Source organism: Mytilus trossulus, chromosome 12 (assembly GCF_036588685.1).
Source record: "Mytilus trossulus isolate FHL-02 chromosome 12, PNRI_Mtr1.1.1.hap1, whole genome shotgun sequence".
NCBI classification, from domain to species: Eukaryota; Metazoa; Mollusca; class Bivalvia; order Mytilida; family Mytilidae; genus Mytilus; species Mytilus trossulus.
Window position 1 is genome coordinate 49650912 of NC_086384.1, and position 23538 is coordinate 49674449.

The 23538-nt window shown below is 32.5% G+C and overlaps 3 protein-coding genes across 5 annotated transcripts in view; 1 reads left to right on the forward strand and 2 right to left on the reverse strand.

Moving 5' to 3' along the window:
• LOC134692754 (glycine amidinotransferase, mitochondrial-like) overlaps positions 1–23538 on the reverse strand; it is a 647170-nt gene that overhangs the window by 594412 nt on the left and 29220 nt on the right. The gene's annotated exons all lie outside the window — the stretch shown is intronic.
• On the forward strand, positions 1411–3341 carry LOC134693674 (uncharacterized). Its single transcript, XM_063554567.1, has 2 exons — positions 1411–1508; positions 1927–3341. Exons 1-2 carry the CDS (start codon positions 1475–1477, stop codon positions 3108–3110), a joined length of 1218 nt encoding a protein of 405 aa, XP_063410637.1. The 5' UTR covers positions 1411–1474; the 3' UTR covers positions 3111–3341.
• Positions 3805–11868, reverse strand: LOC134692753 (uncharacterized). Of its 2 annotated transcripts, none has more exons than XM_063553262.1 (3): positions 11691–11868; positions 6549–8761; positions 3805–5544 (listed from the first exon to the last, which is right to left on the reverse strand). In XM_063553262.1, the coding sequence occupies exons 2-3, from the start codon at positions 8748–8750 to the stop codon at positions 4933–4935; spliced, it is 2814 nt and encodes a 937-aa protein (XP_063409332.1). In that variant the 5' UTR covers positions 8751–8761; positions 11691–11868; the 3' UTR covers positions 3805–4932. The 2 variants fall into 2 exon arrangements, with proteins under 2 accessions (XP_063409332.1, XP_063409333.1); XM_063553263.1 differs by lacking the exon at positions 11691–11868 and adding an exon at positions 10970–11089.

Below are 23538 nucleotides of genomic sequence, written 5' to 3' on the forward strand. Positions count from 1 at the left end.
ATTTAAAAATTCTGCATACCGGGATACGACACCTGGTAACTTTGTATTGATGTATTGTATTCTAAATTAAATCAGTTTATGATTTGATAAAACTATTGTCTTTTATGTTGTGATTTGCTCATAGCATATACTGTTGTTCAGGAAATTCAGTGTTTGTTTAATATATAGATTTTTATCCAGAACAACAGTAGATGAATTTTTGTCAGCTTTCTTAATAATTATATTATTATTTGAACGTAAGGTTTTGAGTGCCGCTCTCTCATGTTTAGAAAGATTATTTCTAACTTTGTTTATTTTAAGTCTGCATATTTCCATCTTTGTGGCAAATAGATAATTTTCTATTGTGTTGTTTGCTAAAGAGGGTTTAAATCCCGATTTGATTCTAAAAGGATGATTGGTGTCCGCATTAGTTTTATCACTAAAGTGATATTTGCATCGCATTTTTCTACCTAGTTCGTCATTAGAGGCTTGGGATAATGTATTTTACATCTGGACTGGGAATAAATTTTAATCCCTTTGCAAGAACTAATATTTCATAGTTTGTGAGATTCTCACGTGAAAACACTTCTATATAGTTTAAAGCTTTTTTTACATTTTCGTGAAAGTGTTATGTGCGTTTAAGATGGCCTTTGTTATTATTATGTATACGGAGTTTACTTTTGTATTTAATTAATCGTTTTTTCTTTTCCCTTTTTCTGAGAGATCTTTTTCTATTACTCATAGTAATTTATTTGTATAATTTTTTTTTTGTGACAAAACAATTTTGTTTGTTTGTATAATTAGTTCAACTCTAATTGAGAGATGAAATGAATATATATGAAATTCAACTCTATTTGAGAGATGAAATGTATTTTATTAATTCTACTCTATTTGAGAGATGAATTGATTTGTATTTTGTTTAAATCTATTTCAAAAATTATACATTGTATATATAAACTCTGTTGAAGTGTTTGTTCACTTCTGCGGCAATCAATGTGTACTGCAAATATACACCAAGAATTACCACGTGCATACATTAGTCTAAGACTTAGATTCTGATTGGATATTCCAATGTTCCCACGTCACTCGTAACAAGCAACAAAGTTCGTCATTTGTATTCTCAATCTGATTGGTTGTTCCGTAATTAGTGTAGATAAGTTACTACGTCATCGAGCCATCTAACTCTGGTCATATGTGTGTATTTTATTAGATAATGATTTAACACTTAATTGTTATTAAACTAGTAAGATAAAATATAATGCTAATTAAATTCCTTTATATAAATAAGTAATGCTTTAGACAATACTATTAAATTACGATATTAATATTATCAAGGATTTGTATAGTTAGAAGGATTGGAATCTCGCGGTTTATCGTAATCTCTTCCGCGGCGATACTTCGGCGAGACTTCACTACTCGCCACTAGCCCACTACTACTACTCGTCACTTACGATATCGGAACAATTTTTCCGGTAAATTTTGTAAAAACGTATTCATGTTTTTGTTTACTTCTAAACAGTGTTGCGGTGGTAAGGATACTTTTCTTTTGTTTCAAATGAAATAAATAGTTCAGTTTTTTAATCAAACGTTAATTAATTCTTTTTTATTCCCACTTTCTTTTGATGACAAGCGTAATTAAAGTGTTTAAACTAATTATTGAAAATGTGTAAGAGGCAGTGTTTTTACAAGCTTTGTTCTGTTAAGTTTCATTTCAATCAATTGTCCCGATTAACTAAATAAACAAAGTAGTCAATAATAGAACATAATACTTGTTTACATAAAAATCTATTTTTAAACAAGATCAAAGATCAATCCGAAAGCTGAGTAAAATGATTTATGATAAATAGTTAACACATCCTTACAATGATTATTATTAATGAATCAGTTGATCGAAAATGTCAGATTTTTTATCCTGGGATCACGATATTGATCTTGATTTTTTATTAGGTGAATACACAGAGTATGACACCGACAATAGTAACAGCGATGTAAGTGGTGATGACACCTGCTCTAAGCCTAAACAACCAAAGACATCTTCAGGTTCAGGTGACCAGACTTATTACACATGTCCTGAGTGTAAAAAACAATTAAAAACTATTGCTGGATTTCGTGGCCATGTAAAAAAACAACACAACATTGATGCTAAAGCTAGTGAGAACAAAACATTTAAAACATCTGTCCCTAAGAGTGAGAAAAAACATTTCCAGTTTAGTGGAAATGATTTTGACACAATCTTTCCAACAGCCTTTTCTTCAACCCTGAGCAACATAGAAAATGATCCTTTTCTTCTGAATGATGACATAAGTGTTATGTGCAAATTTGCTTCTTCTTCTGAAACTATTCGTACAATATTGGGAAATAGATTTAAAACCATATTTGTAACAAGTTCTACTAATCTGACCACATCTTGTGATCGTGAGCAACTGTTTAGGCAGTTACATTGTTTGAGAAGTGACCACACACTTAAAGAAGAAATAACTGAATTGTGTCTAACATTCACCCCAACTGTTGTGAATTGGTTTATCCAACTATTCATTGAGGACATTATTGGTGAAATTTTTGTGCAGCAAATTAAGGTCGTCAAGCAAGCATCCGACACACAACAGTCCAATCTTAGTACAAATGACCAGTCCATCCTATTTTATATAGCTGGTTTCATCATTAAGGCATTGAAGAAACGCTACTCTTGTGTTTCCACTAATAAATCGTCCATAGTAAGCAAATTGTTGAACAGTACTAATAACACTACATTTGTTACTACATATGGAAAGTGGTTTACCAAACAGGACAGGGGTGGTCTTCAGAAACCATGTGATACATTTTTCTTTCTAGTAAGAGAACTTGAAACGATTGTTCGTAAATGTATAAGTCCACCTTATAGTGCAAGCTCTCTGTCATTACAACCCCTCAAAGAATCATTTATGGAATCCTTCATGGTAAAGTACTATACAGACATTATGTTCAAAGGTGAGACTTGTGATACCATGTCATCCATGACAGAAGACATTATTCATCTCTTTCTGACTGTCCGTGGGTATGCTTTCACCCGTATTGAAAGAAATAAGATAAGTAACAGCAGCAAAGCTTCATCTGGTTTACGCAAAGCATTAAAGGAAATAGTTTCTAATTAATCTGACTTTTCTGTGTGTTGTAACTTTGATAATGCTTAATGTAGATGTAAGAAACAATAATGAGTGAGAATAACCATTCCTGGTATGTTGACCGAAAAGTCTTGAAAAAGTACACATTAAATATTCTTTGTTTGTATTGACTTTATAGCATACATGTATATATGTACTTGTAAAGCATAAAGACTTTTGTCATGTGCAAAAAATGTATCAAATAAAAATATTTTATTTTGAGTTTGTCTTTATAATTGATCTCTGTATATTGGATGAGTGTAGGTTGTTGCTTTTTTCCTTCAAACTGTTGTACATTATGAAATGTGAGAGATTTCATTTGAAATGTCGGATAGGTTTGCTCATTGATGAAGGCTGTAAAGAAAACATACATACATTTGCTTATAAGATGTTCATTTGTTATTTGGTGGATAGTTGTCTCATTGGCGACCTTATACCACATCTCCTTATTTCACTACTCAAAGACATTACTCATACATATTTACCTAAAAAATCTGTCATGTAAAGAAAATTGATAGATGATGTTCAATAATTTATTTTTACATCAAAATAAAGACATCCAATTTAACAAATAAATTAGCGTCAGATATATATACATGTTCAAACAAGAGAGACAATGTTAAAAAAAAAACCTCATCAACAACTGACATTTAATGGATTATGTTAAGGATGTACTTCAGTGAGGATAGGTAAAAATTAAGAAATTACAATTAATAATTTAAGCTGATAAAGCATTAATTTATATAATTAAGAATAAAGATTAGCTAAAATATTGATAGGTCATGGACCTCTTTCTAGATATTTGAGATTTAAAATATGGCATACTTTTATGTAACTTATATTTAATTTCCATGGGTATTATTGGGTCTCAAAACATAAGAAAGAAAATCAAGAATCTTCTAAAATTTTGGTAAATGACCTTTCATATAAGCTATTAAGTCTGATATGAAAAAATACATGAGTGTTATGGGGCAAAATATTTTACATTGTATTGTATGGAAAAACACCAAGGAGTACCAACAGTCGACACAAATTCCAAAACCTCACCTAAATGCCTAAGTACATCCTCAAATAACACAAATATATTTTATATTACAAAATGTTAAATTAATTATATAATACATTGTAAAAAACAAATTAACAAACAAAACTACTATTAAATTACTAGTACCTAATTTTGCACAATTTAATCTACTAGTATTTGATACAATTACTATAGACAGAAAACATAATTAATTCTAACAAGATCATCTACCCATTAACAAATGATTAACAGAAGGTTTGTTTTATGTCCAGTGGCAACTATTTCAGGACCAGAAAGACAATTTAATCTATTTGACATCACAATAACCATGTGACAGAAAACATCATTATTATAAGCAAGATCCCCTACACATTAACAAAGTCTGTTTTATGTCCAGTGGCAGATATTTCAGGATCAGAAAGGACAATTCTTTAAGTGGAAGATTCGTATAAACTAAAACAACAAGTACAGCTCGAGTTATTTTGCATGAAGAAATATAACTGTAATATAATTCATTGAACCAAAAAATTTGTGATACATTTAAATTAAGATACTGCATACTTGTTTTGTATATCTGCTTTTTTAATACATTCATCTTAACATCATTGTTGATTGTACATTTTAGCCACACACCATACATGTATATACAAATGCAATGGGAAAAGATCAGAAATATTATATGATCACTTAAGTAATGTGACATAACTATAGACTCCTTAAAATTTACAAAAAATAATTGTGACCTGAGTTTTTGATTCACATTAATATAACATACATTCATACATTTAATCAAAAGTAATTTCCACGTTTTGGTAACTTGCTGTTGTCAATGACCATATTTCTGTTTTCCTTGTTGTTAATGTTAGAGTGTCGTGGTGCCAAGGCCTGGGCTCCTACGGCTCGCATTGTTGTCATCATGTGTCGTACATCATACACAGTTGGATTTGAGTTGTCACCAGCTCTATGTCTATAATGCCCAAAATGTTGTTCGAGTGGGTCTTGGTTGAAGTTGTGGGTTAAAACAAACTTAGCTCCAATCTCAAGAAGAAATTTGACACATGCCACAATGGAAAGCACACTTATCTTCAAACCAGTTAATGTTTGTCTACTTAAAAGCATACCTTTCCTCTGCTTGTTTGTAAATTCACCTGGTCTCTGCATAACAGATTGCTCCCACAAATCAAAATAACTTAAAAAGTCACCAGTAAGCCACTGAAGCCTTTCGTCATTTATATTGGTGTATGGATTCAAATTCGGATTCCGCTTATTTCGTCCCTCATAGAGGTTTCTGACATTTAGACAGTCAAAAAATTTGTCAATTATCCGGAGAAAATTAACTGTTTCACTTACATTATCACCGTACATCATCTCCAAAGCATTTGCCACAGTAGAACTCAGCACCTGAAATTGATTAAACATTTTAAAAGAATTGTAACAAATCATACATAAACATATATAATATAAACATAGATAATGATGATAAATGACTGTAACTTCAGTACCAGAAATTAACATGATAAGATTAATGCAAGTTTTTTTAATTGGACTCCTATTGAATAACAATAACCAGAACTTGCATTATACAGTTATGGTTAATGATATAAGACGGTTTTCCTAAAGTAGCGATTTTCATGATTATCAAATGGACATTTCTGTTCCTCATTCAAAAAGTTCTTTTTTGGAATTTACATGTACATGTATAGTTAATACAAACATGTAAAAATGCATATATATGGTACATGTTCATTTATTATACATTGTACAAGTTAAACTGTACATTTATTTTGCAACAATGAAACAAGATGTCAATAGTGCAGATAATAATTTACTCTGTACATGCTGTACGACTACATTTATTTTGCAACAATGAAACAAGATGTCAATAGTGCAGATAATAATTTACTCTGTACATGCTGTACGACAGTATATAATATGCTATCAAACATTTGTCAAAGTGTGAGATACATGTATATGATGTTTTTGCTGCCCAATAGTCTTTTTTTATGAACATATCAGAAAAAATTCGCAAGACACAAACCAGTCATCATGTGGGAGACTGATTTTGAAATCCCCAGAAATGGTTTCAAAAGCCTGCAGTGGGACCCACCAACAAAAGATGGCTGGTTAAGTGTCTAACATACAATGTATGAGCCTTGTTTATAAGGTGTATATCTGAATGAAAGGGTCATACAATATGAGATATGACCCCTGCTATTTTAGAAACAAATATTTGTGTACAAAAGAATATATGCATGTAACACACATTTACATGATTAATGCTAGGCTAAAATATCAATATTCAAAATGCATTACAAATCAGGAAGACTAAATTATTTTGATTTTAAACTAAGGCTCATACATGTATAAATTTGTAAACTTAATCAATACATGATTTTAATTCTTACCTGTGCAGCTAAATTCACTTTCATGCGTCCAAATGGTGTTAGGTCAAGGTGGCTTCTTGTCAGTTTTGGACATGGAGTGTAAAGTGACATCTCACAATGTTGCTCAAACAAGGTCAACAAATGAATCCAGGACACGTCTTTTCCATTATTCCACAATTTGCGAGTGTTCAGGTGTGAAAATGAGTTGCTGAAGCAGTTACGAGTAGTCTTAATTAAATGGGGAACATCTGACACAAAGTAAATTTTCCTGCCATCTTCTGAAAACGGATTATCTGTGAAGTAAACAAAGTCATTAACTTGTCCATGAAGATTGAAGAATTTACGATTTGCTGATGCACCATCACAGGTTAGGAATAAAACTTTTAGTTGAGCAGCACTTGTTGTTTCTAATATACGTATCGCTTTCCAGATTATGGGATACAGAAAGTCTGCTGTAATGCTTAGTGTTGCAAACCCAGCCAAAGGAAACTTCAGATCTGTAGCCACACCTCTTACCATTAAGACCAGCATGTATTTTGCAATGTCATCAGATGAACTGTCTTTAAGGCTCCTCTCCATCTCCATAATTTGGTTGCCAACTTTGTCCAGATTGCAATAACCAATTAGTTCCCCTGTATGCTTGTCATAAACTAGGTCAGACTTGATCTTTATCTCATCAAAGAGAATTCCTACATAGTTTTTCCAAACATCCTCTTTGCTATACATGTCTCTTTTGGTAGCTTCTTCCTTCAGGACTTTGATGACATCAGGTAAAAATCCGTTGTCACTCCGGGTATAATGAGAGTAATCAAACAGGGTTCTGGAACTAGGTAGTGTGATAAATCCTGAATCTCTTAGGGCATCATATGCTGCAGAAGACTTTTGACGTAGATAGAGACACCATCTCAAAATCATAGGATGCCATCGCATACCTTTTGTTGACTGTAGATTCATACACTTCATTTGTTCAGTCCAGAACAATCTTTGATATGAATTTTCATCAGGACATGCTTTTTCCATCTCAGCATTGCATGTTGCCATGGTGTCTTTAATTTCAAGTGATTGACTGAAGTCCAGTGTAACCCCTTTGCTTGCCATCTCTCGTTGAAACTGATTTCTAGTGCGTAATATCTCATTCTGTAGATTGGTGATCTTGTCTTTCTGTTGGTGAATTTTTTCTATCAGCTGCAGCTTTGACATATTACTGTGCTGCATCTTACTGTGAAGATAGTCAGTTGGGCCAGATGTTTCCTGAGTTTTGCGTTGCTTTTCTTCTTGTCTGTACTTCCTGCCTACTAAAATACGTCTCAGTTGACTGCACTGGTAACATCTGTGACCTTGCACAAGGAGTGCACATTGAACATTGCGGACTGTTGACGAATATGATATAGTTCCCTTGACTGCACCGAAATCACCCTCTCTATAACCATGACAGTTTGTTGAAGCAGGTTTAGCATGTTGCACTGCGCTGCCAATTGGTATTACATCGATAAGGTCATTTTCATAGTTCCCAACACACACAGAGAAGCTCTCAAGTTTAGATAGTAAAGACTGAATGTTAATAATTGAATCAAATGTTGTTGGCAAATCTTTCCATAATTGGTGATCGGAGCAAAGTTCTATCCGGTGAACAAATACTTTGGCTGCAAACTTCTGGTCAATGGTAACATTTAGTTTTACTGATGCAGTGCCTGTAGATGGATACAACTGCATAATTTGAATGTAGTCACTGTTTTGATCAAGTGTATATGAAGTACTTAGGTATTTCTGTAGATTACTTTTCAAATCTTCATAAGGCATTGTTGAACTAACAGGGTCAGAATAAAGGCTCTCTTCTAGCTGTATATCTTCAACATCTACATGATCTAGCTGTGTCTGTATAGGTTCAATGTCTTCAATTTCAGCAGAATTTATCAATCCTATTTCCATTCCTTCTTCATGGCATGCTGTTGTTAAGTCTACATGATCATGACTGGTGTATGAATGGTCAAGATTGAAACTGCTGTTGGTAGATGACTGCTTAGGTTCAATGTCTTCGATTTCTGCAGAATTTATCAATCCTAGTTCTATTTCTTCTTCAAGGCATGCTGTCGTTAAGTCTACATGATCATGACTGGTGTGTGAATGGTCAAGATTGAAACTGCTGTTGGCAGACGACTGGTTAGGTTTTTTTGGGACCTTTCTTTGTGATTGGACATTTCTTCTTTTCTTAAGTTTTGGCATTTTGGTGAATACTGCAAAAAAAAAAACGTAATATTGAGTTTATTTTTTTTTATAAATAAGGCCGTTAAATTTCTTGTTTGAATTGCTTTACATTGTCATATCGGGGCCTTTTATAGCTATGTGGTTTGGACTTTGCTCATTGTTGAAGGCGATACAGTGACCTATAGTTGTTAATGTATGTGTTATTTTGGTCTCTTGTGGACAGTTGTCTCATTGGCAATCATACCACATCTTCTATTTTATATTCGCAATAAAAAAATGTTATAATATGGCTTTTTCAACACAATGATCATGTGTCACAACACATCTTGGATGCCTGTGTCTGTCCCAAGTAAGGAGCCTGTTATTCAGAAGTTGTCGTTTGTTGATGTGTCACATATATATTAATTATTCTTTTATTTTTGTACATAGACAACATAAATTATGCTGTTAGTTTTCTTGTTTAAAATGTTTAACATTTGTCATTTCGGGGCCTTTTATAGCTGGCCATGTGGTATGAGCTTTGCTCATTGTTGAAAGCTGTACAGTGACATATAATTGTCAATTTATGTTTCATTTAGCACTTTAAAAGTCCAGCTCAAAGTGTAAGCTTAGTGCAATGCATGGTTAATATATATACATTTTAACATATAACATGTATAATGTATGCATATATATAAGTACATATAAAAAAAGGTAATCCAGAACCTAAATGTAATAACATTGATATATTATGTGTGTATGTGCCTGTCCCAAGTCAGGAGCCTGTAATTCAGTGGTTGTCGTTTGTTGATGTGTTACATAAAACTGAGAATGAAATTGGGGAATGTGTCAAAGACACAACAACCGGGCCATAGATAAAAACAACAGCAGAAGGTCACCAACAGGTCTTCAATGTAGAGAGAATGTACATATATATATTTGTTATTTATTAAGTTTTTGTATATTAAATAAGGCTGTTAGTTTTCCAGTTTAAATTGTTTTACATGGTCATTTTAGGGCCTTTTATATCTGATTATGTGGTATGGGCTTTGCTCATTGTTAAAGGCTGTACAGTGACCTATAGTTTTCATTTTGGTCTCTTGTGGAGAGTTGTCTCATTGGCAATCATAACACATCTTCCTTTTTTTATACATCTATAGTGTTTTATCTAGACTTAAAAAGGGGCACTTTCAATTCTGACAAATTATAATCAGTTTGCAATGGTAAGATTTTTCTATTTAATTCACATTTGAACATCAAACATATTTTGCTTTCGAAAAGTACTTAGGAAAGATTAATTGGTTATTATATCACATGTGTATCTTTGAACAATGCTGGTAAAAAAAAAACATTTTCATATCGTGAGTTATTTTATCTGTCTGTTCACATGTACAATGTACATGTACTTTGTTCATTTCCATAACATGTAAACTCTCGTTGGCAATCATATATACCACATCTTCTTTCTTATATATGTAAATTTAAATGAAGAAGCTTACCTAAACAACCTAATAACAATCTACCAAAAGCATATATACATATATACAATGTATGTAGACCAATCTAAATTTCTTATTTATGAATGAGTTACGTCTGTTGACCCTACAAATGTGGGTTATTAAGCTATTGTAAATGACGTACTAATTGAACAATCATCTCCTTCTGTACATTGTTAACTCGGATGTCAGTTAATCTCTTTTTAGGGAAATAAGTCACAATTGAAATCATACCGCATCTTGGTTTTTTTATGTATGACATGAATGACAAGCAGTTGGGCCGTGAGAAGTCTCAAGACTGCTCATATTATACATCCTCTTATTTCTTATTTAGGAGATGTACAAATGTATATATACAAAGTAAACATGGCAATGCCAATGTAATGACTAGCAGTTGGTCCGAGAGAAGTCTCAAGACTGCTATGCATGTGATACGTGTATGTGTTTAAACAGATGTCAGATAAACATGCAGATGGGTGTACATAACTGGAGGCAATGCTGTATATTTTATATAATGAAGTACCTTCAAGCTTTCAATAGATAATGTATTTTGATGTCAGATTATGAGTTGTGTTGAGGTGGTGCCACTTCTTTCTATATGTATCTATCCCTATGAAGTTCGACTTTGAAGTAGAAGATGGATATAGTCGACCTTCATATGGATAGAAATAAGTGCCTGTGAGTACTTTCACAAATTAACTTGACCTTGGCTGAACGTTTGATCATACGGGCTAAACTGGCTAAACATTTGAAAAAGATTACCATCAATATTAATGCATTGTCGACAAAGGCAAATCTATGGTGTTTTCTATGGAACATGGCTTCTTGATGTTAAACTACCTCAAAACACATGGGTTTATAACAGTTTCATTTCGGTAGAAACAGGAAGAAAGTATCAGATGATAATGACAACTGGATCCCCTCCCAATTTCGGCCTGTTATATTACAATTCATCTGAGAACCACATTGATTTTTCAAGACAGAAAAGTATCACAATTCCCTTATTTAGCGGTTTGAGCTTTCTTCAATACACTTTATCGGCAATGTTTCACGTTTGTAAACATGTTTGAACGTTAATCTAGGCCAATTGAAAAAGTTTTATCCATTTTTCCGAAGCCACCCCTATTTTTGCTCAAGAACGCCATTTTTGTTGTAATCAACTCAAAAAAAAGGAAAAATTAGGAAAACTAATGCACCAATCACTACGAAATTTACTCAATACACGAAGGAATCATATATCTATCAGAAAATATAAATATTTTCACTCATCTCCGTTTTTTGAGGAAGGAGTATAAAAATAGAAAATGATGTTAGGACCGCCCAATAGGCGTGATAGGGTGAGGTCACTTCGGTCAATATGCAAATTCATTCTATGGAGCCGTGTATTCTTATTGTGATCGCAAAAGTTATTCATAACACCAGAACCATTTTAAACTTCTTATTTCTAGCATAATATTTGTTAAATATAGATTTAGATACTTACATATCGATGTATATTTGTTTAGGTGATGCAAATGTCAGCCATTAATCGGAGCTAGTTAGCATTTTCCAGATGCACCATGGGTAATCTCACAAAATCTCGCGTCGCATAAGATGTTATACTACAGTCTATGCAAAAGCTCACGAGATTCCAATCCTTCTAACTATACAAATCCTTGATATTATCATTCTAAAAATAAATAGAGGTAATTGTGAGACAGATATAATCTATTCATGTAAAGATAAGGGTTGTTGATGAAATTGCACTGTTTGCCCTTGCGTAGTCATGTGTATAATTTAATGATAACAATCCTGCTACGTGTGTATGATACCTGTAAAGTTATGTGATTTTTTTTGAAGATGTTAATACTGAGATTGTAACTTTCAATGCCCCATTATTGGGGTTGGTCTAACTATTTTGATTTGAAGTAATGAAGATCTTTATAGTTATAAACAATACTATACATTTGTTACAATGTTCAGGTGGTCTGTCCCTACAGATAATTAAATTCGATGCGCTTCGTATTATTTTGTATGAAGTAAAGGTGTGATGCTATTAGAAACTGAATAATAGTTACCCATGTCGAATGTAAGTTTCCTGTGATAATGGTTGTAAGAATGATAAATTTGGATGTAATTTGTCTGTACGTAATGAATTTGAAGATTATATATTCCGAAACAAATTCCACAGACTTTAATAATGGTATATTTGTAAATACCTTGTTATACAATAATAGCATTTATTAATGCATTTATTTCTTATAATGTTTTAAGAAATATGTACTAAATACATATATGAAGATTACGCATGTCCAGAGACAAGATAATACGAAGGTTTGGAACAACGTGATTGAGGCGGAGGCCTCGTATAAACTTGAATGAGATATAACGAGTCCAGAACCAATCCTATATATACCAATACATATTCTTAGTATTTGACTTTATTTCATAATCTATTTTGTTCAATTCAATATTTTATCATAAATATTTGTTGTTTTTTAAGGTGTTTCGGTTAAGGTTTAACTACCAAGGCTTTTCCTCATCAGGTATCCCAAGCCTCTAACTAATAAAATAATCAGTTTCAAAGTAAAGTTCAAAGCATCCATACGCATAGAATTTAAAAATTCTGCATACCGGGATACGACACCTGGTAACTTTGTATTGATGTATTGTATTCTAAATTAAATCAGTTTATGATTTGATAAAACTATTGTCTTTTATGTTGTGATTTGCTCATAGCATATACTGTTGTTCAGGAAATTCAGTGTTTGTTTAATATATAGATTTTTATCCAGAACAACAGTAGATGAATTTTTGTCAGCTTTCTTAATAATTATATTATTATTTGAACGTAAGGTTTTGAGTGCCGCTCTCTCATGTTTAGAAAGATTATTTCTAACTTTGTTTATTTTAAGTCTGCATATTTCCATCTTTGTGGCAAATAGATAATTTTCTATTGTGTTGTTTGCTAAAGAGGGTTTAAATCCCGATTTGATTCTAAAAGGATGATTGGTGTCCGCATTAGTTTTATCACTAAAGTGATATTTGCATCGCATTTTTCTACCTAGTTCGTCAAAATCTCGTAAGAGATTTTGTTTAATGTATTTTACATCTGGACTGGGAATAAATTTTAATCCCTTTGCAAGAACTAATATTTCATAGTTTGTGAGATTCTCACGTGAAAACACTTCTATATAGTTTAAAGCTTTTTTTACATTTTCATGAAAGTGTTATGTGCGTTTAAGATGGCCTTTGTTATTATTATGTATACGGAGTTTACTTTTGTATTTTATTAATCGTTTTTTCTTTTCCCTTTTTCTGAGAGATCTTTTTCTATTACTCATAGTAATTTATTTGTATAATTTTTTTTTGTGACAAAACAATTTTGTTTGTTTGTATAATTAGTTCAACTCTAATTGAGAGATGAAATGAATATATATGAAATTCAACTCTATTTGACAGATGAAATGTATTTTATTAATTCTACTCTATTTGAGAGATGAATTGATTTGTATTTTGTTTAAATCTATTTCAAAAATTATACATTGTATATGTAAACTCTGTTGAAGTGTTTGTTCACTTCTGCGGCAATCAAAGTGTACTGCAAATATACACCAAGAATTACCACGTGCATACATTAGTCTCAGACTTAGATTCTGATTGGATATTCCAATGTTCCCACGTCACTCGTAACAAGCAACAAAGTTCGTCATTTGTATTCTCAATCTGATTGGTTGTTCCGTAATTAGTGTAGATAAGTTACTACGTCATCGAGCCATCTAACTCTGGTCATATGTGTGTATTTTATTAGATAATGATTTAACACTTAATTGTTATTAAACTAGTAAGATAAAATATAATGCTAATTAAATTCCTTTATATAAATAAGTAATGCTTTAGACAATACTATTAAATTACGATATTAATATTATCATTCTAAAAATAAATAGAGGTAATTGTGAGACAGATATAATCTATTCATGTAAAGATAAGGGTTGTTGATGAAATTGTACTGTTTGCCCTTGCGTAGTCATGTGTATAATTTAATGATAACAATCCTGCTACGTGTGTATGATACCTGTAAAGTTATGTGATTTTTTTTGAAGATGTTAATACTGAGATTGTAACTTTCAATGCCCCATTATTGGGGTTGGTCTAACTATTTTGATTTGAAGTAATGAAGATCTTTATAGTTATAAACAATACTATACATTTGTTACAATGTTCAGGTGGTCTGTCCCTACAGATAATTAAATTCGATGCGCTTCGTATTATTTTGTATGAAGTAAAGGTGTGATGCTATTAGAAACTGAATAATAGTTACCCATGTCGAATGTAAGTTTCCTGTGATAATGGTTGTAAGAATGATAAATTTGGATGTAATTTGTCTGTACGTAATGAATTTGAAGATTATATATTCCGAAACAAATTCCACAGACTTTAATAATGGCATATTTGTAAATACCTTGTTATACAATAATAGCATTTATTAATGCATTTATTTCTTATAATGTTTTAAGAAATATGTACTAAATACATATATGGAGATTACGCATGTCCAGAGACAAGATAATACGAAGGTTTGGAACAACGTGATTGAGGCGGAGGCCTCGTATAAACTTGAATGAGATATAACGAGTCCAGAACCAATCCTATATATACCAATACATATTCTTAGTATTTGACTTTATTTCATAATCTATTTTGTTCAATTCAATATTTTATCATAAATATTTGTTGTTTTTTAAGGTGTTTCGGTTAAGGTTTAACTACCAAGGCTTTTCCTCATCAGGTATCCCAAGCCTCTAACTAATAAAATAATCAGTTTCAAAGTAAAGTTCAAAGCATCCATACGCATAGAATTTAAAAATTCTGCATACCGGGATACGACACCTGGTAACTTTGTATTGATGTATTGTATTCTAAATTAAATCAGTTTATGATTTGATAAAACTATTGTCTTTTATGTTGTGATTTGCTCATAGCATATACTGTTGTTCAGGAAATTCAGTGTTTGTTTAATATATAGATTTTTATCCAGAACAACAGTAGATGAATTTTTGTCAGCTTTCTTAATAATTATATTATTATTTGAACGTAAGGTTTTGAGTGCCGCTCTCTCATGTTTAGAAAGATTATTTCTAACTTTGTTTATTTTAAGTCTGCATATTTCCATCTTTGTGGCAAATAGATAATTTTCTATTGTGTTGTTTGCTAAAGAGGGTTTAAATCCCGATTTGATTCTAAAAGGATGATTGGTGTCCGCATTAGTTTTATCACTAAAGTGATATTTGCATCGCATTTTTCTACCTAGTTCGTCATTAGAGGCTTGGGATAATGTATTTTACATCTGGACTGGGAATAAATTTTAATCCCTTTGCAAGAACTAATATTTCATAGTTTGTGAGATTCTCACGTGAAAACACTTCTATATAGTTTAAAGCTTTTTTTACATTTTCGTGAAAGTGTTATGTGCGTTTAAGATGGCCTTTGTTATTATTATGTATACGGAGTTTACTTTTGTATTTAATTAATCGTTTTTTCTTTTCCCTTTTTCTGAGAGATCTTTTTCTATTACTCATAGTAATTTATTTGTATAATTTTTTTTTTGTGACAAAACAATTTTGTTTGTTTGTATAATTAGTTCAACTCTAATTGAGAGATGAAATGAATATATATGAAATTCAACTCTATTTGAGAGATGAAATGTATTTTATTAATTCTACTCTATTTGAGAGATGAATTGATTTGTATTTTGTTTAAATCTATTTCAAAAATTATACATTGTATATATAAACTCTGTTGAAGTGTTTGTTCACTTCTGCGGCAATCAATGTGTACTGCAAATATACACCAAGAATTACCACGTGCATACATTAGTCTAAGACTTAGATTCTGATTGGATATTCCAATGTTCCCACGTCACTCGTAACAAGCAACAAAGTTCGTCATTTGTATTCTCAATCTGATTGGTTGTTCCGTAATTAGTGTAGATAAGTTACTACGTCATCGAGCCATCTAACTCTGGTCATATGTGTGTATTTTATTAGATAATGATTTAACACTTAATTGTTATTAAACTAGTAAGATAAAATATAATGCTAATTAAATTCCTTTATATAAATAAGTAATGCTTTAGACAATACTATTAAATTACGATATTAATATTATCATTCTAAAAATAAATAGAGGTAATTGTGAGACAGATATAATCTATTCATGTAAAGATAAGGGTTGTTGATGAAATTGCACTGTTTGCCCTTGCGTAGTCATGTGTATAATTTAATGATAACAATCCTGCTACGTGTGTATGATACCTGTAAAGTTATGTGATTTTTTTTGAAGATGTTAATACTGAGATTGTAACTTTCAATGCCCCATTATTGGGGTTGGTCTAACTATTTTGATTTGAAGTAATGAAGATCTTTATAGTTATAAACAATACTATACATTTGTTACAATGTTCAGGTGGTCTGTCCCTACAGATAATTAAATTCGATGCGCTTCGTATTATTTTGTATGAAGTAAAGGTGTGATGCTATTAGAAACTGAATAATAGTTACCCATGTCGAATGTAAGTTTCCTGTGATAATGGTTGTAAGAATGATAAATTTGGATGTAATTTGTCTGTACGTAATGAATTTGAAGATTATATATTCCGAAACAAATTCCACAGACTTTAATAATGGCATATTTGTAAATACCTTGTTATACAATAATAGCGTTTATTAATGCATTTATTTCTTATAATGTTTTAAGAAATATGTACTAAATACATATATGGAGATTACACATGTCCAGAGACAAGATAATACGAAGGTTTGGAACAACGTGATTGAGGCGGAGGCCTCGAATAAACTTGAATGAGATATAACGAGTACAGAACCAATCCTATATATACCAATACATATTCTTAGTATTTGACTTTATTTCATAATCTATTTTGTTCAATTCAATATTTTATCATAAATATTTGTTGTTTTTTAAGGTGTTTCGGTTAAGGTTTAACTACCAAGGCTTTTCCTCATCAGGTATCCCAAGCCTCTAACTAATAAAATAATCAGTTTCAAAGTAAAGTTCAAAGCATCCATACGCATAGAATTTAAAAATTCTGCATACCGGGATACGACACCTGGTAACTTTGTATTGATGTATTGTATTCTAAATTAAATCAGTTTATGATTTGATAAAACTATTGTCTTTTATGTTGTGATTTGCTCATAGCATATACTGTTGTTCAGGAAATTCAGTGTATGTTTAATATATAGATTTTTATCCAGAACAACAGTAGATGAATTTTTGTCAGCTTTCTTAATAATTATATTATTATTTGAACGTAAGGTTTTGAGTGCCGCTCTCTCATGTTTAGAAAGATTATTTCTAACTTTGTTTATTTTAAGTCTGCATATTTCCATCTTTGTGGCAAATAGATAATTTTCTATTGTGTTGTTTGCTAAAGAGGGTTTAAATCCCGATTTGATTCTAAAATGAAGATTGGTGTCCGCATTAGTTTTATCACTAAAGTGATATTTGCATCGCATTTTTCTACCTAGTTCGTCAAAATCTCGTAAGAGATTTTGTTTAATGTATTTTACATCTGGACTGGGAATAAATTTTAATCCCTTTGCAAGAACTAATATTTCATAGTTTGTGAGATTCGAGTATCCCGGTATGCAGAATTTTTAAATTCTATGCGTATGGATGCTTTGAACTTTACTTTGAAACTGATTATTTTATTAGTTAGAGGCTTGGGATACCTGATGAGGAAAAGCCTTGGTAGTTAAACCTTAACCGCAACACCTTAAAAAACAACAAATATTTATGATAAAATATTGAATTGAACAAAATAGATTATGAAATAAAGTCAAATACTAAGAATATGTATTGGTATATATAGGATTGGTTCTGGACTCGTTATATCTCATTCAAACATGTCTAATCTGACATCGGACTGGGACTTCTTTTAAAATGAGTTTTGCTGTGTGTTTTGCTTTATATATATTTCTTTATTCTACATTGGCTAGAGGTATAGGGGCGGGTAAGGATCTAACAAAATATGTTTAACACCGCCGCACGTTTGGAACCTCTCCCTCTGGTCTTTGTATATATATTTTTAATTTAATCACTTTATATGTTTTGGAGTTTAGTGTGACACCTATTTTCACTGAACTAGTACACAATTGTATTAAGGGGCCAGCTGAGAACACCTCCGGGTGCGGTATTTTCTCGCTGCGCTGAAGATCCATTGGTGGCCTTCGGGTGTTGTCTGCTCTCTGGTCGGGTTGTTGCCCCTTTCACATATACCCCGTTTTTATTCTCAATTTTATTAGAGTGTTGCGCTCTTAGACTACCTAATGTCTATGCACGTCAAAGCGGTCAAATGACTTCTTATAGAAGTAATCGACCTAGCAAGACAAGATCTATTAACTTTAATAGTTCTTTATTTCCTCCATTAAATTCCGTCTATATAAAACTTCCTTTCCGTTTCCGTTCCGTTTTCCGTTTCCGCCGTTTAGAAACTTACGACGGGATGACTTCAACTTCTTCATTCTTGGTTTGAATATCTGCCTTGTGAGTAACAAACCTCAAAGCCCGAAATATCGGTTCAATTAAGAGATATTTACTCCGTATACAGGCGCTTCTAAAATTTTACTACATTGAAATAGAAAGTTTACAATTGGGTAGCTGAATTCATCTCTTTTGTCGTAAAGTTTTGTTTTCAACCGGCCCTCGTTGTCAATTTCTAGATGTAAGTCAAGATATGAAGCAGACTTATCTGTATCTGTAATACTCCGGTATCCTTTATATCAAGTTCGATGGGATAGATTCGTTCAACATAGTCACCAAATATTGTATTTTTAAGTGAGAGAACATCATCTAAATAGCGGAACGTAATGTTAAAAGGTATTGCTAGTCCTATAATATAAGACTCTGGAGGTTCATATCATTTACATTCAACGTTTTTTATCGGATATTTTTTTTTTACTATCAATGTTGAACCCCAGAGTCTTATAACAAGTATCCATTTTCTCGTAGTGGATTCCCAACGAATTTTTGTGGGAACTTTGAACAACAATTTTACAATGTTTACGACAGTTTTAAGTTAACTTATGTCATTATCCTTACAAATGAACATCTCAAATAATAAAAAAAATGTCTTACCTTATCATGTGATGGATTTATATCCTTTTTATAACAACTTTTCAAACTGTCCCCCCCTCATTTGAAATTGTTAAGCGGGTCAAGAACGAGAAGTTCCGCAGGTCTTTCCGAATGTTAATCAGTTGTACATTTTTCAGAATATTCCTTGGAAAACGAATTTTGAAATGACTTTCAGGTGATAATGAACGATGAAATGATGTAAATTAATTCTAATTTCCTCATCAATAAAAGCAAGCTTATATCATGAAATGTTTCTTAACACTTAAGAGGCGACCATATAGTATTCATAAAAAGGAAATGGATGATTGTTTAAATGAATATTATTTTCCGATAACAACAGGAATTACACGGTGAATATTTCTCCAAAGAGTTATTGAAAATAAGTTTGTGCTGTCTCATGAAAATAATGGTCAAATGTGGAAATGGTGACAATCAATACATACATCAATAAGGGACGACATCAAAAGATCGATGTAGGATAAAAAAATCTTAAATCAAATTGTTTTTTTTTTTTGGGGGGGGGGGTAAAATTCTGCAAGTTTTGTATATGCAAAATCGATTTTTACATATATCCCTATTGGTAAATCATTTTTTTCCGAAATTAAGTTAAGAGGGGGGTGTCAGTGAAAAAACTATGTGAATTAAGTTTTTTATCGTACATTGAACTTTTGATGTCGTCCCTAAGGTAGTTGGCTTTCTTTATTTAATTGCTTTACATATTTTGTTTCCATGCTTTGCCATATTACAGCGAGTTTTTTATGATGGCCATAACGGCTGTATTTTTCAGCTGTTGAGGAAAGCCATATGGTATAAATTGCTTCCATCGACTTCATTTTAAGTCTTGTTAATGTAAAAATTCTGTTGTCTTGTTTGCTTCCTTTCAACATCTCCTTACAATTTTGATTACGGCTAATTTCATAATGCTTGCAGAGTAAAGCTTTGGTCGGCTTTTGTCTCATTGGCTTCCATACCACATCTCCTTTTGGTTACGGCTAATTTCATAGTTTAAGCCCTTCAATAAGACATCGCATAACACAACTAAACAATGGTAAAATTGCATGAAAAGTTTAAATATTCAATGTTTTTTTTTATGTGGAGACAATCCAACGACAAAAACAAATAAACAAATCGCACCAAAAACAAATGCAAAGAATGTGTAACAGAAACAAACAACGAATCGAAATCTGATTCCATTAAACATCTTAAAAGGAGAAAGCCTGAATAGAAATGATTTAAAAGATACCAACCTTAATTATGAAATCCGATTTTTCTCTTTTCTTTATTCTAATTAAATTGAAATTAAGATCCAGTTGGGTCATGACAGCTATATAAATTCGTTTCAAGAGTTCACGATGAGCGAGCCAATCCTCATTCACCAAAAGTTTGTTGTCCAAGTTGTTCACCATTTACAGATATGAATTGCTTACTGTGAGAGCGGCCGAGCCGATAAATGTCAATCAGAATACGAGTGCATGGGTTGAGCAAGCCAATGTTCATTCAAAAAGTTCTCTTCTCCAAATTAAGAATCAGCACAAATGAATTTCTAGTTGAGAGAGCGTGCGAGGCGATACATGTCTTTCAAAATACGAGTTCATACAACGGGGGTGAGCGAGCCAATTCTCATTCACCAAAAAGTTCTCTTGTCACATTGTTAAGCATCAGCAGCAGTAAATTTCTAGTTGTAAGAGAGGCGATAAATTTATTTCAAAATACGAGTTCATACAACGGGGGTGAGCGAGCCAATTCTCATTCACCAAAAAGTTCTCTTGTCACATTGTTAAGCATCAGCAGTAGTAAATTTCTAGTTGTAAGAGAGGCGATAAATTTATTTCAAAATACGAGTTCATACAACGGGGGTGAGCGAGCCAATTCTCATTCACCAAAAAAGTTCTCTTGTCACATTGTTAAGCATCAGCAGAAATACATTTCTAGTTGTAAGAGCGGGTGAGGCGATAAATTTATTTAAAAATACGAGTTCATACAACGGGGGTGAGCGAGCCAATTCTCATTCACCAAAAAGTTCTCTTGTCACATTGTTAAGCATCAGCAGCAGTAAATTTCTAGTTGTAAGAGAGGCGATAAATTTATTTCAAAATACGAGTTCATACAACGGGGGTGAGCGAGCCAATTCTCATTCACCAAAAAGTTCTCTTGTCACATTGTTAAGCATCAGCAGTAGTAAATTTCTAGTTGTAAGAGAGGCGATAAATTTATTTCAAAATACGAGTACATACAACGGGGGTGAGCGAGCCAATTCTCATTCACCAAAAAAGTTCTCTTGTCACATTGTTAAGCATCAGCAGAAATAAATTTCTAGTTGTAAGAGCGGGCGAGGCGATACATGTCTTTCAAAATACGAGTTCATACAACGGGGTGAGCGAGCCAATTCTCATTCACCAAAAAGTTCTCTTGTCACATTGTTAAGCATCAGCAGCAGTAAATTTCTAGTTGTAAGAGAGGCGATAAATTTATTTCAAAATACGAGTTCATACAACGGGGGTGAGCGAGCCAATCCTCATTCACCCGTATGAAATGTTATTAGAAATATTTCCCTTGAAAACTAAAAACACAATGTACAGACTATCTTTTGAATTTTTCTCAACCAAACCATTGAAAGTGTTGGACATGGATGTATTCCATCTTTATACAAGTCTTTAAACATAAAGACATATTTTGAACGCCGTCCTTTATTTACTTTTGTATTTTTTAACAGATCCAATGAAAAATTAGGTCCCGGAAAGTTTGTGTTCAAATCAACAATTTTGTCGTTTAAATCTTGAATTTTGTCTTGTAAAATGGAGTCATCGTCGTGAAACGACTCACTGTCGGGATGGTGATGATATTTATTATAATGCTCAATCGAATAAGCTGGACACTTTAAAAATATAATTTCAGCCGATGAGTTCACAGATAGAATTTGTTCTTTCAAGTTACCTAGTTTATTTAGCACATCGGGTACTGAAATTTCTGTATTGATGGAAATGTATCTTCCGGTCTTTCTTGTTAACTCACAAGTTCCCAGCCAAATTAAAATCAATGGGTTGTCTAGACCTGTAATTTTCTTTCTTAGATCCTGGTATAAAACCGCATCATCAATTTTCGCCCCGCCCTTATACACAATATCCACTATACGTTCCAGCGGCTGAACAACATCTTTTAAGTAACGACCTTTACTGTCTGTTAACAGAAAAGCTTTCCTTCTTTGAACACGCTCAAAGAAAACTTCATCTTCAAAACGATCCAATTGCTTCTGTAAATTGCTGAGGGACATTTTTGTACACGATGTTCCTATACCACGTGATAAAGTTTCCCGCCTTTAATCAATAAACTGTAACAATGTAAAATAATACACCTCGTCAAAATTGACCGTTGAAAAAATATTATCAACTGAAAATTAGCTGTTAATCATCATTTAAAATAACTCGTCTCCTTTTGTCAAGTTTTTTGGATAGTTGAATCATTTTCGGTTGAAACTGTCCAGGATTGCGGGGATTTTCGCTGAACTGAAAATCAGGAAACGCCTTATGATTGCGACCAACTGTAAATGCAAACAACTTATCATTTTGTAGGAATGAAATTAATTGTTTGACATTTTCATCGCGGTTACCACTCCTACGTCTATGTCTGTACAATTCGTTTTCCACCACTTGTGAATCGAACACGGTATCTAAAGCCTCTCCAAGTGGCCCAATTATCTGACTACAACGTTGTATGGTTGCATTAGTGTACTGCCCTTTTGCACAACTCAGCAATTCTTTAAACAGTCTATTCAATATCTCATTCATAAAATCCATCGGCAAATTCCGCCCTATGCCACCACCGTAATTCACTGTCCGATTGTGGATGATATCCTCCCGTAACTTCTCCGGTAGCCAGCCATGTACTGATGCCAGTAACCTATGCGCCAGAATAAGATATTTTGGATGTTTTGAGGCAAAGAAATGAACAAGATCTAATTTCCAATGTGTAATCATTGCATTGCCATCTGCTTCCCGTACTGCATCTCGTCTACACAATAAATTCAAACCCAGCCAGGCCATTGAACGACTATAGTTATAAATATGATCAGAAACTTGTTCTGGTTTGTCAACACTTTTCTTTCCTCGCTTTCTCTTGCCTCTCTTAGCTGTTTTACAGGCATCATGACAAAACCAGTCGCGTTTTGGAACATTTTCAGGATTGATATGGAC